The sequence below is a fragment of the Bison bison genome, unplaced genomic scaffold (genome assembly GCF_000754665.1).
Source record: "Bison bison bison isolate TAMUID 2011002044 unplaced genomic scaffold, Bison_UMD1.0 scf7180017864080, whole genome shotgun sequence".
In the NCBI taxonomy this organism is placed as follows: domain Eukaryota; kingdom Metazoa; phylum Chordata; class Mammalia; order Artiodactyla; family Bovidae; genus Bison; species Bison bison.
In genome coordinates this window covers 5,845,528-5,861,437 of record NW_011494652.1, presented here as the reverse complement: position 1 = coordinate 5,861,437, position 15,910 = coordinate 5,845,528, and the positions used below count along the sequence as shown (strand labels likewise).

The 15,910-nt window shown below is 56.4% G+C and overlaps 2 protein-coding genes across 2 annotated transcripts in view; one reads left to right on the top strand and one right to left on the bottom strand.

The window, feature by feature from the left end:
- The window catches only part of MAP3K11 (mitogen-activated protein kinase kinase kinase 11), a 17,668-nt gene extending 2,206 nt beyond the window's left edge, over positions 1-15,462 (bottom strand). The window contains exons 1-12 of the mRNA XM_010837847.1: positions 15,364-15,462; positions 13,232-14,885; positions 8,029-8,209; positions 7,692-7,840; positions 7,398-7,573; positions 7,030-7,273; positions 6,434-6,547; positions 5,131-5,266; positions 4,865-5,039; positions 3,333-3,402; positions 2,123-2,230; positions 2,024-2,036 (exon numbers count right to left, since the gene is read on the bottom strand). Coding sequence (XP_010836149.1) covers positions 2,024-2,036; positions 2,123-2,230; positions 3,333-3,402; positions 4,865-5,039; positions 5,131-5,266; positions 6,434-6,547; positions 7,030-7,273; positions 7,398-7,573; positions 7,692-7,840; positions 8,029-8,209; positions 13,232-13,970 — 2,105 coding nt within the window. The 5' untranslated portion in view covers positions 13,971-14,885; positions 15,364-15,462. The remainder of the gene's footprint in view (positions 1-2,023; positions 2,037-2,122; positions 2,231-3,332; positions 3,403-4,864; positions 5,040-5,130; positions 5,267-6,433; positions 6,548-7,029; positions 7,274-7,397; positions 7,574-7,691; positions 7,841-8,028; positions 8,210-13,231; positions 14,886-15,363) is intronic.
- The window catches only part of PCNXL3 (pecanex-like 3 (Drosophila)), a 21,329-nt gene continuing 19,387 nt past the window's right edge, over positions 13,969-15,910 (top strand). The window contains exons 1-4 of the mRNA XM_010837846.1: positions 13,969-13,987; positions 14,053-14,180; positions 14,233-14,301; positions 15,516-15,536. Coding sequence (XP_010836148.1) covers positions 13,969-13,987; positions 14,053-14,180; positions 14,233-14,301; positions 15,516-15,536 — 237 coding nt within the window. The remainder of the gene's footprint in view (positions 13,988-14,052; positions 14,181-14,232; positions 14,302-15,515; positions 15,537-15,910) is intronic.

Sequence of the window (15,910 nt, the reverse complement as noted above, 5' to 3'; positions counted from 1 at the left end):
ACTTCTGCTCCCCTGACTCCCCCAGTCCAAGTCCTCCCTCGGCATCCCCATTCTGGCTTTTCAGAAGTGTTGGGGGTGGAGGAGGGCAGTGCAACCTTTGAAAGCAGCAGGAGCTAAGCCAGGTGCCCTGGGGCCCACGAAAGGAGGGCTGGCTGGAGGGAAGGCCGAGGGTCCACCAAGAAGCAAGCTCAAGCCAGAGTAGGGCCGGCCTCAGTGCCCTCAATGGGCAGCAGAAGATATCCACAGGGGCCAGAGTCACAGCTGGGACCCGTGCGGTGCCCATCTCGTCCCTGGTTGGGCAGCCCTGGTCCTTCTACTTGCCTGCTCTGGCCTCCAGTGGTAACCTGTATAAGGCACACAGGCCAATTCCAATGTACACAACAGCTCTAAAGGGATACAATATTGTCCCTATTCCAGAAATGAGGAAATCAAGGCTCGGAGAGGTCAGTTGTTTGTGTCAGGCCTGAGCTGAGTGATTTAGGGGCATTACGTTGTCTGAGCCTCATGCCCCAGGGGTTCCCAGGCTTAGCTAAGGCTACCCTGCCCTGGATTAAAGGACATATGTCCTAACCTGTGGGCCTAGGGTTAATCTGATTCCATTCTAGACCAAATGGGTGGGTCTGGAGAACCAGTCATTGAGGTAGGGCAGCCTGTGATGGCCCCCCACAAACCCCAATTTTGTCAAGTCCTCCTCAGCTCTAGAACCTACCATGGCTCTCCACGGCTGCTAGAAAAAAGCCTAAGCTCCTTGGTTGGGCTTTCAGGGCCTCTCTGTCTTCCTTGGGCCTGCCTGGCGTGGACCAGTGGGTGGGGGTCCAGAGGAAGGAATGCAAAGCTGGGAAAAACGTGAGCTTCTGCAGTGAACCAGGACTTTGCTTGGGGTCAATCCTCAGCCACAACCCTTACCTCATCTCTCTTTTTTGGCTCGGCCCCAAGGCCTGTGCGATCTTAGTTCCCCCACCAGGGATTTAACCCGCGCCCTCAACAGTGAGAACATGAAGTCCTAACCACCAGAAAGCCAGGGAATTCCACCCCCCACCTCCACCCCATCTCTCTCTTATCTCCTACCCAACCCCACCCCTGCAGTGGCCACTGCCTTCTAAAATGTAAACCTGCTAAGGACAAGTCTCTGCTTAAACCTGCCCCCCCCACCCCAACTTCCAGATCCTTCCTGAACTGGCCCCAGCCTGCTGTTTCAGGCCTGGGAGTCCCTGGCTCTCAAGTCCTTCAGTGAATTCCAACCAGGATTCCTCTTCCTTAGGTCTGGTGAGCCCCATGGTTGCACACACACTGTTCCCTTCACTCAGCACACCTTTCCCACCTCGCGCTCAGTAGTCCCTTACTTAACATTTAAGACCCAGCTGAGAGATCACAGCTTCTATGAAGCTGTGACAGTGGTTTATAAAAAAGTACATATTTGGCTTTCATCTCATTCCTGGTACAGAACTCCCCAAACCCTTGGAATTTCCATATGAGAGTTCATATTGATGTCTTTTTATTTTGGCAGCCTTGTGCAGCATGAGGGATCTTGGTTCCCCGACCAGGGATCAAACTTATAACCCCTGCATTAGGAGCATGGAGTCTTAACCACTGGACCACAAGGGAAGTCCCTGATGCGGTCATTGTTGGAGGATGGGGTCTGCCAGGGGAACGGACTGTGTGATTAGAGGGTTGGAACTTTCAACTTCTACTTGCATCAGGGTAAGAGAGGGGCTGGAGATTGACTCCTGTCACCAATGGCCAATGATTAATCAATCACATCCACGTAATGAAGCCTCCATAAAAACCCAGCCAAAGGGTTTGGAGAACTTCTGGGTTGGTGAACCAGCAGAGGTGTGTGCCTAGAGGGGGCATGGAAGCTGTGTGCCCCTCCCACATACCCTGCCCTCCACATGTCTTCCATCTGTATGTCCTTGACCTGTATCCTTTATAATAATCTAGTAGTCTAGGAAGTAGATGGTTTTCCTGAGTTCTGTGATCTCTTCAAGGACATTATCAAATCTGAGGCGGGGGTCGTAGGAACCTCAGATGTAGAGCTGGTTGGAGAGGAGCACCGGTGACAACCTGGACTTACAACTGGTGTCTGCAGAACAGAGGAGCCTTGGAGTCCTGAGCCCTTAGCCTGTGGGGTCTGACGCTAATTCCAGGTACACGGTGTCAGAACTGGATTGGATTGTAGGACTTCCAGCTGGTGGCCCAGAACTGGCCGGTGTGGGAAAAGCTCCACACATATGGTGTCAGAAGTGAAGCAATAGAATGCAGAGGAAAACAAGAACTTTTCCTCTTTTAGAAGCTTTGCCAGGGACTTCCCTGGTGGTCCAGTGGTTAAGAATTTGCCTTCCAATGTAGGGGATGGGGGTTTGATCCTGGCAGAGGAACTAAGGTCCCACATGCTGTGGGTCAACTAAGCCTGCACACAATGAGAAGCCCGTGTGCCACGATGATGACCCAGTGCAACCAAAAGAAAAGTTTAAAAAACAAAATAGAAGCTTTTTCAGAATCCCCTGTTAACCTATGTAGTTCTTGCTCATGCTATGCCTTGTATAGTCCTTCAGCCAGCCACATGCTACTGTCTACTGTACTTGTTTATTTCTGAGCCTGCCTCCTCTACCAGACTAGGCCCGCCCAGAGGTCAAGGCACTGCTGATCTCTAGCACGATGATGCCTGGCTCATTATATGTGTTAGGACATGTTTGATGGAAGAATCCATTCTTAGAATCCCTGTGACAACCACGTAAGGTGATCGCTGTTCCCCACTTTATAGGTGAGGAAACTGATCATTTACAGTGAGTTTAAAACAGAACAGGGGAAAAACATGTTTAAAACAAGCAAAAAAAAAAGAACAAAGTGACACTGGAGATCAGCACACCAACTAAGAATGGAAAGAAGTTACTGAGGTTGATATCCTGAGAAACTGAGATTCCCAGAAGTCAGAAACTTGCCCCAGGTAACTTGGCAGTAATTTTAATTTACCTCTAAACTCCCTGGCAGTAAGAGGTGGCAACCCTGTTGTTACGGAGAAAGCAGAAAAACCATTCTTGACTCAGAGATGAAGGTGAAATCACTTCTACAGGGCCTCATGGAAAGGACATGGCCATGTGGTAGTTGGTGGCTCCAGGGCAAAAGCTTCATGGGGCAGTTGCTGGCAGACCGTGCCCACCAATCTGTAACAACCAGTTCCCCAGGGGCCAGCACACCCAGGCAGGGACAAGGGGTGGGAGATGGGACTCCCCAGTGGGGTGGCTAACACCTGGGACAATCTCTCAGGGACATCTTTGATTCTTAGCTAGGTTTTTGACTCTGTAGGTGGTTGGGAGGTCAAGATCACTCACTTGTGGGTGGGCCAAGACAGCTGGCTGAAGGCTTGCACAGGTGCAAACAGATGCTCAGCCAGCAGCTGGGCTGGGACAAGGGATACCCTTTCAGGTAAGGGGGCAAGCTGGAGAAAGATGAGGTCCCTGCTCCTGGGAGCCCAGGGAAGATAAGGCCAAAGGGATCTGAAGGGATCTGTAGACCATGGTCAGGGGCTGCTTCTGCCTGCACATCCAGCTTGACAGGACCTCATGTTCTCCATTGAACTTTCTGGCCTGGGGCATTCTAGAGCAGGTGACTCCAAGCAGCCCCCTTGGCCTTCCAATTCTCAGTTCGGTCCCTGTAGCACAGCCTGCTTAGGGCAGTGCAACTGCTGGAGCAAGAAATGGCATGGCAGATGGGGGTCCAGGGCCCTGCCTCTGGAGTCAGTTAAAGTTTTGCAACTCCATGGACTATACAATTCTCCAGGCCAGAATACTGGAGTGGGTAGCCTTTCCCGTCTCCAGGGGACTTCCCCAACCCAGGGATCGAACCCAGGTCTCCCGCATTGCAGGTGGATTCTTTACCAGCTGAGCCACCAGGGAAGCCCTGGGCTCAAATCCCTGTTCTGCTATGCGTCCTACTTCAAATCACTTTACCTGTCTGTGCCTCAGTTTTCTCCTCTATAAAATGGCACACGAGGGACCCAATAAACGTTTGCTGTTGTTATTACTGTGAATCCTAGCTTAGGTAATGGTGGAGGTGATGCATTGGGTGGGGTGAGGGGAGTGAGTCTAACTTGTTTGCTGAATGGGACTCTGGTCTGATGACAGCTGGGTCCTATATTCTGACTTTGAGAAGCAGGTGCAGCTGGGGGCTGTAAAAGGACCCTTGGGCAAGGGAGGCTGCAACTTTCTAGTCCCTGCCAATGCTGGGCAGTGCTGAGATGAGCCATGCCCCTCTGACCCAGGATCCCTGCTTTCTGCTGATCCCCTAGCTTCCCAAGTAGCTTGCAGGTGAGAAACCCCTTCTTTAAATGAAAGCTTCTGGGGAAGCTCACTATGAGCCTGAGTGTCAATATTTTCCTGGGTTCAGATCCTTAGCTGGGGGACTTAGGTAGATTACATTATGTCTCAGAGCCTCAGATAGGTATAATAATCCCTCATGGGGTTGTTGCTTGGATGGAATACCTGATACACAGCAAGTGCTGTTGCCATTATGGAAAACAGAAGACCCCAGAACTGCCCCAGATGCAGTGAGGGGGCCCTGGATGCCCACCCATTCAGCTTTCTTATCCTCTTTTCCACCTCCAAGCTCCCCAGAAAGGACTCTGAGAAGCACAGTGCAGTAGCCACTTTTCTAACTCCACCCCACATGCACAATTTCCTTTCCCTCTCTGCACCCAACTTCCTTTGGGTCCCAAACAGGGGCCACTGTTCCTTGTCTTCCTTTGCTCCCTAGAGCTTGCTGAGGGCACAGCAGCTGATGGAGGCCAGCCCTGCACAATGGGACCACTCTGGGCCCCCTGAGGCCTAGGCGGGATCTCCCTCAATTGTGGGCTTATACGTCAGACCTGGGTTCTAGCAATGGCCTGCCTTGCCATAGTACCCATAGGAGTGCAGCAACAGTTGGCTGGGGGAAGACAAGGCCACTCACCATTGAGCATTGGGGGTGTGGAAGGAGATCCTAGGGGGGATGAGTCATCTGAATCCAGGTACCACGTGGCTTCATCCATGCGGGACCTTCTCCTAGTGAGGGAATGAGAAGGAGTCGCGCTTCGTGAATCTCAGGACTGCTGGGAGGCAGGAGCTGCTGGGTAGGTGGCAGTCAAGCACTCACCTCCCGTTCTGGGCTTCTCCAGGCTTGGGGGAGCTGGGACCCCAGGCCCAGCATGCTCGGCGCTCTCCATTGCTTGAGTCCTCTAGACGTCTTGGGGACTGTCGGCCCCATGCCTGCCCTGGCTCTGCAGGCTCCACTGTGGTGGGTAGGGTGAGGGGGGGAACCGAAGGAGTCTGAGTCAAGATCAAGGACCCTGATCCTTGTCCTCCCATCATAAGAACTGGGCTCCAGGGGCAACTTCTTGGAGGATGGGGAGCGGATAGTCAGGCTGGGCCCCATCCCATTCCCATGGTAAGCTTTGGGCTTACAGAGAAATTGCACAAACTGGGGTGGGGTAGGTGAGTGTGGGTCCTGAGACTGGCAGTGGGGCATCTCTTCTAGTCCTTCAGCTGGCATTTGCTGCTTAGGAGTTAGCACAGACACTGCAGCAAACTGGGTCTGAATTCTGACCCTGCCACTTATCAGCTATGCAGTATTAGGAGATACTTCTTTCACTCTTCTCATCAGTAAAACCTAGGTAATAATAAAGACATCTACCTCACAGGGTCATTGTGAGGAATTAATATTAGCAACTGTTAGTCACTCAGTCGTGTCTGACTCTTTGTGACCCCATGGTAGCCTATCAGGCTCCTCTGTCCATGGGATTCTTCAAGTGAGAATACTGGAGTGGGCTGCCATTCCCTTCTTGCTGCTACTGCTGCCAAGTCGCTTTAGTCGTGTTCAACTCTGTGCAACCCCATAGACGGCAGCCCACCAGGCTCCCCCGTCCCTGGGATTCTCCAGGCAAGAACACTGGAGTGGGTTGCCATTTCCTTCTCCAGTGCATGAAAGTGAAAAGTGAAAGTGAAGTCGCTCAGTCGTGTCCAACTCCTAGCGACCCCATGGACTGCAGCCTAACAGGTTCCTCCGTCCATGGGATTTTCCAGGCAAGAGTACTGGAGTGGGTTGCCATTGCCTTCTCCAATTCCCTTCTTGGATCTTCCCAATTCAGGGATCAAACCTGGGTCTCCTGCATTATGGGCAGATTCTTTTTATGCTCTGAGCCACCGAGGACACCCTAATAATTAGCAAAGCACTTAGGAAAGTGGATGGTACATAGCATCATACAATTGTTAGAAAAAAAAAAGTTGTAAAATGACTGATGCTTGCGGAACTCAGATACCAGTTTAGATGGATGGAGAGGGAACCTGGGAGCAGGGAGGAAGAGGAGGAGGCAGTGCAAGGGATCCACTTCCAAGGATAAGGTTTGACGAAAGGGTAAGATCTGGGGAGAAGGACGTGAGCAAGAGGAGAAGCTGCTTACACTGGATGGCCCGGAACCGGGGAAAGGTGGGAGAGTCCCCAGCCCCGACCTCGAAGACGTTCCTCCTCCTGTCCAAGCCAGGCGAGGCCTGCACGGTGATGCGGTGTTTGAAGTCTAGAGTTGGGGGGAGAGAAGCAGAGTGCAAGTTTGTGGTGAAGGAGAGACAGGATCCTAACCCGCAGGGCCCCTCGGCAGCGCGGAGGCCACGCAGGCAGTGCTGGAATCCGGCCTAACACGGAGGCTAGGTGACTGGGGCCGGCCTCACTGGCTTCCTGAGATCCTGGATCAAGGAAATCCCCAACCCCGGCAAGCGCGGCGAAGTCGGAGAAGGCCCACCCCGTGCCCTCGGCCTTCCCAAACATTCATGAGCCCCGCCCTTTCCCGGCCGCAGCCACTCCCAGGCCGACATGCAAATATTCCCGACAGAACCCGCCCACAGACAAGAACACACTCCCGATCCCACCTCTTGCAGCCTCCGCTCACAGGCCCACCCACCGACGCCCTAGACCAATCCCAGCGCGGTCAGCCACCCGCCTGGCCCCGCCCCACCGCCCGCGAAGCCAATGGCGGGCGGCGCGCTGGGGCCCCGCCCTTACCGAGTGGCATGCTGATACGCTCCCCGCCGTCGCGCGCGCGGAGTTTGCTGCGCTTGAAGGTTCCGCGTCGGCGGCGAACGTGCGGCCGCTCGCGGTCGACTTGCTGCAGTAACAGCGTCAACTCACGCTCAAACACCTCCAGCTCCCACTGAGCCAGCAGGTGCTCGCGCCGCCGCAGCTGCTCTGCCTGTGAGCGCTGCTCCCGCGCCGCGCGGGTCAGCTCCTCCTCGCGGCTCAGTAGTTCCTGTGCCCAGGACAGCGAAGGCGGTGCCGTCAGGCGGGTACGGTCCCAGGCGCTCATCCCCACTCTCCGTGAGACGTCCCTTCCCGGTGTCTCCTTCCACCCCTGGGACCGCGACTCCTCCCACCTTTTCTTTGGCCCGCAGCTCGTCGAAGAGGCCTTGGATCTCGCGCTTCCAGCCTTCCTGCATGGAATGGAAGGAGTCCCGCGGCATTTCCCGTAGCACCTGTGCCTCCAGCGCCTCCAACTGCTGAAGGATGGAGGCGAAGTCGGGCCTGCGGTGGGGGTCCTGCGCCCAGCAGTCTAGGGAAACGGAGTGGGGACGGGGGTGCGGGGGGGGACAGGGGAAGGGGTCTGTGAGTGGATATGTCCTGTTGGGCCAAGGAGCTCTACCCTTCACCCTCCTGCCCCATCCCCTTACCAGCCATAAGCTGTGCGAAGGGCTCCGGGCAGGTGGATGGAATGGGCAGTGTGAGCTTGTTCACGGCCACACCATAGGCTACAGCAAGGCAGTCGATGCCACGATAGGGTACCTCCCCGGTCAGCAGTTCCCACAGCAAGACCCCAAAGCTGTAGGTGAGACAAAGGGTCTGTGTTCCCGCCTCGACTCATTCATTGCCATTTCACCCCAAAGCAACCAAGAGTAAGTGGTCTGTGTCCCTCCCTTGGCCTCTGCTTATCCATCCAGCCCTAGATTTTGGCTGCCACCTCTCCCACCCCCACGACCTCATATCTGTCTAGACTCCACCCAGCCGCACCTCCAGACATCGCTGCCTTTGGAGAAGGTGGAGGCCTTGATAACCTCAGGAGCCATCCAGGCATAGGTGCCCGCAGCACTCATTTGCGTGGTTTTGTGCCACTCACGGGCCAGACCGAAGTCCGTGATCTTCAGGGTCTTGTGCTCCATGTCGTCACCTTCAATGGGCTGCAGCAGCAGAACTGGGGAAGAGAGGCTGGACTGTGGTTCCAGGCTCAGGGGGTGGGGATAGGGGAGGAGCTGGGAGCAAACTGTCATCGGACAGACATCCTGGCTAGGTAATGGGGGCAGTGAGGTGACTTGGTCTCAACCTTGCCAGAGCTCGTATCTGGGGTTGGGATAGAATGAGACAATAAACACAAGGCTGGGACATATTTACCAAGGGGCTCCTAGAGGTTAGGCATTTATACTCAGTGTTAGCACACACACACACATACACAGATCTGTGAGGTAAACATCATGGGATTCCCTGGTGGCTCAGTGGTAAAGAATTCACCTGCCAGTGCAGGAGACACAGGTTCGATCCCTGGGACAGGAAGATCCCCTGGAGAAGGAAATGGCAACCCACTCCAGTATTCTTGCCTGGAAAATCCTATGGACAGAGGAGCCTGGTGGGCTCCAGTCCTTGGCGTTGCAGAGGGTCAGACACGATTTAGCGACTAACAGTTCACTTCACTTCAGTAATTAGGACTCTGTACTTCCACTGCAGGGGAAACAGGTTCGATCCCTGGTCAGGGAACTACGATCCCACATGCCCTTGGCTCAGCCAATAAGTAAATAAGTAAATTGTAAGATTTGGGAAGATTTCCCAGAGGAAGTACCATTTAAGCTGAGACCAGAGTGAGGAGTTGGCCTCAGCTAGGCGATGGTAGGGGTTCAATCCCATGGACAGAGGAGCCTGGAGGCTCTAATCCTTGGGGTTGCAGAGGGTTAGACACAAGTTAGCGACTAAACAGCAATAACAAAGACATCATTATCCTCATTTTGCAGAAGAGGAAACTGAGCAACAATTTGACTTAACCAAGGTCATAAGCAAACAAAGCAGGTATCACCCACAACCTGGTATGCGTGGTTCCAAAGCCAGTGTTCTAACTTTCCCCTAACCCTGCACAGAACAGAAATAGGCAATATGGCAGCCTCTCAGCATTTGTGACTTTGATTTCAAAAGAAACCTGTGTGTTGTCATTTTGTCGAGGCAAGAGTGTGATTTAGAGCCTCCCTGGGGGTGGGGAGCAGGAGGGAACTGCCTGGTGAGAAAGGAAGCCCAGCGGGCACTATAGACCCCTGGTGCCCATGTCCCACTGTGGCTAGCACAGCCATTTCCAGAAGAGAGAAAGATTCCAAAAGATATCCACTAATGTGGCTAGATGTGATGAGAGACGAAGGGGTCTAAGGGTGGTTGTTGACTAGAAAGGAGTTTGGGACAAATGTAGGAGTGGATGGACACAGCAAGTGTTCCTGGCTTTGTCCCTCATGGGACCACCATACCCTGTATACACAGGAAAGCCAACAACTTGCAAATGTCTCACCAGGACAAGCACGGCTCAAAGGAGAGAGGTTTTAAAGGAAAAAATGTAAGGCAAAGTCAGAGAATCTTCGAGGGTCTGAAGAGGACTCTACTTTTCTGGTCATAGTCAACTGTTTTGTACAGAAGGGACATCCAAGCCAACGACATTTCTGAACACATATCCTTTCAGGGCACTGCTGCTGCTGCTAAGTCGCTTCAGTCGTGTCCGACTCTGTGTGACCCCATAGACGGCAGCCCACCAGGCTCCTCCGTCCCTGGGATTCTCTAGGCAAGAATACTGGAGTCGGTTGCCATTTCAGGGCACATCTCTCAGCAATCCTGCCCAGGGTGACAGCACCACGGAGGGGGCAGCGCAGGGTTCTGGGGTTGGGTCAGAGGAGACAGGCACCCTGTACAGGTGAGTCAGGGAAGACTTCTCAGAGGAGGTGGCACAACCAGGGTATTCACTCGTTTAGGCCTAAAGCCACAACTCCTGATCCTGCTGCTGGCCAAGCTCCCTGGGCCTCATGGGGGCATCTGGCACTGCTACTCAGCCCCTCCCTGCTGTCCTTGGCTCCCAGGGCCTCTGGCTGCTTGTGCTGTTTCCTTCAGGCCTCCCCACCCTTAGCCTTTTCAATGCCGGTGTTTCTCAGAGACTGGCCTCCCCTTGACCTCGGCCTACTGCCTCCAGGCTGTCCTGGCCTCTCCCAGGTGCCAGCTGCTCCCTCCTCACTGGCATCTCCCGTATGTGGAGCCCTCATTCAGAAGTGGGTCCAGCTGCCCAGCTGTCACCCTACCTGGTCTCCATGCCCTCAACAACCACCTACATCCTCCCACTGTGCCTGGCAAATCTTCCTGCCTTGTCTCCAAATTCAGAGAACGGTCCTGCAACCTACCCTCTCCTCTGAGCTAAACTGGGGCTGACTCCTGAACAGTTAAAGCTGAGGATAACAACAAAGCCAGAGGGTTATCATGAGTATTAAACAAGATCACCCTTTTTAAAGCTTTCACACAAGGATCTGACAGTTGTTCCAAAGATGCTGCCATGAATCTCAAGTTGACTCTCCTCTCCATCCGCTACCACATCTTATTCGCAGCTTCACAACAGCCTCTGGCCTGGCTGCTGGAGTCTCAGAACAAGACCATTTAGTAAGCTCTGTGAATATCCGTTTCAAAGAAGAATCGCAGCAGGCTGGGGCGGGTGGCTGGGGAGGGACCAGGCAAAGGGGTCCATGTGCTGGGGTTGGGGAGGGACTCCCACTTCCTCTGGTGCCAGGACCAACCCATCCTCTTGAAGACCAACCCCTGCTACTTCTTGGTCAGGTCTCTAGCCACCTGTGGTACCTCACGGACTGGTGAAGCACTTTCTGCACCAGTATCTCAAGCTGGGAGGCCAGCCTCCTGTTTTCAATTAGATCATCTGAAGCCCAGACAGGGGTGGCAACCCACTCAGTCTCAGGACTCCTTTGTACTGGTGACTTTTCTGCCAACCCCGTCCCCAGCTTGACCTCACACCTGTGAAGCCTTAGCCTCCCCTCCGTGAGCCCTGCTTTTCTCCAATGGCCTTGAATTTGTTCCAACCCAAGCTGCTCTTCTGGTGTCTGATATAGACCTTAGGGATGGGGTGATCAGGGGTCACTCAGAGAAGGAGCTAGAGATCCCCCTCCCAGCACCCCCTTAGGTTAGGGCTCCCTGGCTCTGAAAAGGGACCTGGCCCCCAGCCCCCTCCCTAGACTGCCTCTGGAGAGCCCGGGAGTGGCCTCAGCAGCTCACACCTCTTCCGCTTCCCTCCCATGGTCCCTACTTCTCCTTTCTGGGAGGCCTGGCCCAGGTCTCCAATGGAGGGGGGAGTCCTTTGGGGGAGAACTGGGGGAGGTCAGGCCCAGGCCGGGCTGGCTGGTCAGTCCTGTGACTCGTGGGCCTGGAGAATTCCCCCTCCTCTCCCCTCCAGGCTTCCTCACAAGGCCCCCATTGTCCAGGAAAATCACGCCATTGTTTCCTGCCTGAGCCCCCCCAGCCCAGGGACTCCCCCCTGCCACAACGCCGCAGACAGCACCCCGGGCCTAGAACTGGGGTCTGTGAGGTGGGAGCCCAGGCTCAGGGAGGCTAAGGGCACCCTGCCTGCCCTTCACCACCACCCAGACTCAGGGTGAAAGCAGGGAACTGGGGGTAGTGGGGGTGCCATCCCTGGCTCCTTCCTCTCCCACAACACCCCCCACCCCCAACTCTTTCCTCCCCTGCAGGCAGCTGGGCTGGGGAGAGAGCAGAGGCTGGAGCAGGGGCAGGAAGCCGGCTCAGGGGCAGCAGGAAACGCAGGAAGCGGTGGGGAGGGTGGGGAGCAGGGGCCTGGGCTATTGTTCCATTTTTTCTGGAAAGAAAACTGGAGGAAAAACAGTAGACGGGAGTCCCCTCCCCCCAGGCCTTCGGGGAATCCCCCTCAGGCTGGGGCAGGGAGTGAGGGTCCCTAGATGGCTGAGGCTCAGCAACGCAGCTGAGCGCTGGGACCTGCACCGTATTGTGGATGAGAGGAGTGGGTGGGGTGGCTGGCAGACCTCCTGAGGCCCCTCCGGCCCAGGAAGGGACTTGGGTATCACTGGGCCCTGGTGTTCTGCTCCCCACAAGCCTCTGATCCATGGTCAGCCCAGGCCGGGAGGCTCAAAGTATCCATGCTCACCCCTCCGCGGGCCACCCGTGGCTCTCCAGTGGTCCTGCGGGCCCTTCCTCTTGCTCTTCGGTCTGCACCTTGGGCCCCAGCAGGCCCACCCACATCCCTACTACCGTGCCGGGTGCTGCCTCCTTGACTTTGCTCTCATCAGGCCCTGCCAGGACATCCAGCTGGGTGCCTCTCTGAACATGCCCTGCTCTGGGCCAGGTGTGAAGCTTGCCTGCTTCAGGAAGCCCTCTGAACCTGTCACTTGTTTGTCTCGGGCCCATGCTAGGCCATGCGTAGACCTGAAATGGCTGGAGATAGAGTGCCTCAAGTCTTCTTAGCCCTGCCACGCCCACTCCAAGTGCTGATTCCAGGCAAAGCCCTCCTGGCAATCCAGCCTTCAAACGTCCACACCCATGGCTGACGACCCACTGATGCCGGGCATTGGGTGCCCAACGATTAAGCCCTTTCATTCTCCCAATCACTCCCTTTTTACAGAGTGAAATCGATGCTCTGAGTTGAAATAACCAGCTAGAGAGAGTGCAGCCAGGGAAAGGAGTGGGGTTAGAATTCCATCCCTGACCCCAGCTTTGACCACCGAGGGTGGGGAGGAGGGGAGGGGCTTTTCCCTTTGAGATGTCTATTCTGGAGGAGCTGCCCACCACAAGCGGAGGAGACAGGAGGCACCCGCAGGACAAGTGGGCGCTCCCTGAAGATGAGGGGTGCCAGGATCCAGCATGCCCTTCCTTGACGTAGTGGCCATGGTAGGCAGGTTGCTTACAATTCTGAGAGATTCCAATTTTTTAACTTGGCACCTGTGAGTTGGGGTAAAGGCCTCCTCCAGGGGCTGGGGCGTAAAGGACTCTTGGGTGCCTGGGACTCTTGCTTTGGGGCTAGTGTGAGCCCAGGGGCACCCCTGGTCAACTGAGATGCTCCTAGAACAGTAGCTCCTGTCTCTAGTAGATCCCCAGGTAGGCTCAGCTGCGAGCTGGCAGTAGATGTGTGCTCAGGCCATGCCACCCTCCAACCACACTCCCCAAAACTCACTGTTGTTGGACTTGAGGTCTCGGTGGATGACAGGTACCAGGGCCTCGCAGTGCAGGTAGTGCATCCCACGGGCAATTTGCACGGCCCAGTTGACGAGCACATGGGGGGGCACACGCCGGCCAGCCAGGGCACGGCTGAGGGGCCCACCGGCAGCGTACTCCATCACCAGGCACAGGTTGGGCTCCTCCAGGCACACGGCCTTTAGGGCAATGATGTTGGGGTGCGCCAGCATGGCGAAAAGCCGGGCCTCCTGTCGCACACTCTCAGCTGTCACGCTGATGTCTTCGTCGGGGTCCTGGCGAGCAGCCTTCACAGCCACCAGCTCGCCTCTCCAGCTGCCCCGGTAGACCTTGCCAAAGCCACCGATGCCAATCACCTCCTCCAGCCGCAGCTCCTGGAAGCTGGCCATCTCGCAGGGGGGCGGACCGCCGCCCCGAGATACATAGTTGGACGGAAAGATGCCCACCTGGCCGCCCACCTGGCCCGCCCACCAGCCCTCATCGCCTGAGATAGCTGCATCCCGGGATAGCACCTCCACACGGTCGCCCTTCCGCAGGGCCAGCTCGTCCTGCCCGCTGGGCTCGTAGTCAAACAGGGCTGTCCACACAGGGTTAGCATAAGCTGCCGCCTTCGGGGACCCCTCTGGCCAGCCTCCGCCGCCGCCCCCGCCGCCCCCACTGCCACTGCTGTTCCATGACCCCAGTGGGCTCTTGAGGAAGAGGTTCTTCAAGGGCTCCATGGCTGGGAGCTGCGTTGGTGGGTGTGGGGGACCTTCCCTGGGTGCCCCTGGTCCCCACCCCTGCTGACTGTCGAGGCCCTAGTCCCGGAACCTGGGCATCCGGGCCCTGGCCCTCAGCCCCAGACCCACGCCTCTCTGGGGATCCAGGAGTGTCGCCTCCCGGCCCCCTGCATCTCGGGCTTCCGGAGGAAGGCCACCCAGGGTAGTGTGGTCAGGCTTGGGGGGTGAGCCCCTGGGGCCTCCGGCGTCTCACCATGGCTAGCAAAGAGGGGCCCCGGCGTCCCTCAGTCTGGAGCAGTCCTGGGAGCCTGGCTCCAGCACCCCGCGAAGTGTAAGCTGGGCCAGCAAGGGGCAGCGCCTGGACTCTGTTTGGGTCTCCTTGCGAAGGGGGTGGCTGGAGTGTCTCTTGCTGGGGCTAGCTGTCTCTTCCTGGCTGGGCTCTCTCGACCCGATGGCTCCAACCCCGTTCCCTTCTTCCTCCTCCCTTTGTACTTTGGCCCCGGGGGCGGGAGGCAGAGGTGGAGGGTGGAGTTTCACTTTTTTCCGCTGTTCTCCCTCCCGCAGGAAACAGCATCAGATGACGCGGGCGGGTAGCACCGCTCCCCTCCCAGAGGCTGCGGGGCGACTGGGCCGGGGAGTTCCTGGGTAGGCGGGCAATGAGAGGCCGACGGAGGGGAAGGGTAGCCCCCACCTCCCATGACAGCAGGTTCAGGGTCGAGTTGGTTTCTGCTAACGACGGGCCATCTCTCCCCTCTACATCCGCATCAGGAAAACTCGGGCAAAGAACCTGGCTTGGGAAGGGGACAAACCCGAGTTTGGTCTTGGCCCCGATGCTGCAGGGCTGTGTGATCCATCTTCTCTGCGCCTCATTCGCTTTGCATCTGAAATTGGGGCCAGAAGCTCAGCTTTGCAGACCTAGTGGGATGGGCGGGCGTTGGGGGGGGTGTGTTAAGACGAGGAGGACGGAACTGGCTGCACCTCGAGCTCTTGGAACGAGTTGTCAGGTCCTCCTTTCCCTCACCTGGAAAACCACTTATTCATGCCTCTTCCCCGTGAAGGGGAGGAAACCTGAGACTGTGGTCCTGAAATGTGCGTAGTGACTGAATTCAGAATAGCTAAACCGCGCTCGCAACCGCAGGATTGACCCCTTGATTGCCTTGAGCCTGTCACTTTAAGAAAAACGACGCTATCCTACTTCGACTATTTCTGCCTTTTTGAAGGAGCGCTCTCTACAATCTTAAGTATGAGCTCTGACCCGGAAGTAGAGGCCACTCATGACGTCTCGCACTGAATAGGTTGGACCTAGAGGGGGTGTGCCCCCGTAGCGCCGAACTGTAGCTTTAGCTCAGGCAGGTCCACGCCTCCATCCTTTTCCCCGCCTCTTGTAACTCACTGGGAGAATTTTGCGCCAATTAACTCCGCCGTTACTCGATGGCCACTCAACTATCCCTTGGGTTCCGCCCAGTCGTCTCCACTAGGCTGGCAACTTTCAGGTGTGCGCATGCGCCCAAGGGGTTTTGCCTTTCGGCTCGTCCCTTCCCTTAGACCCGGACTCTGCGCAAGCCCGTAGGTCCCCGCTTCTTATCGCTCTACCACCTCCCTGCGCTTGCGCATTCAAGCCTCCAGGTTTTCCTTTTCCGGGTCCCAACTTGGCTTGTTGGGCGCATGCGCCACTGCAGGTTGGCGGCTCGCGGCTCCTTCTTCCGGCCTCCCCCTTGGGCCGGCTCCCGCAGAAGCGGGGCGAGCGCGGAGCCCAAAGCGAGTGACCTGTGACCCCGGAAGTGGACCTCAGGGTCCCGGGGCTTTCCCCGGGCCGGAACCGAGGGAGCCGTCGCTGCATCCCCGGAGCACCCACCCCACGCCCACCTCTGGATGCCGCCGACGGGTGCCTGGCCCTTGCCCCGCGCCTGCCTGCCGACCCGGCCTTCGGGAGCAGTTCT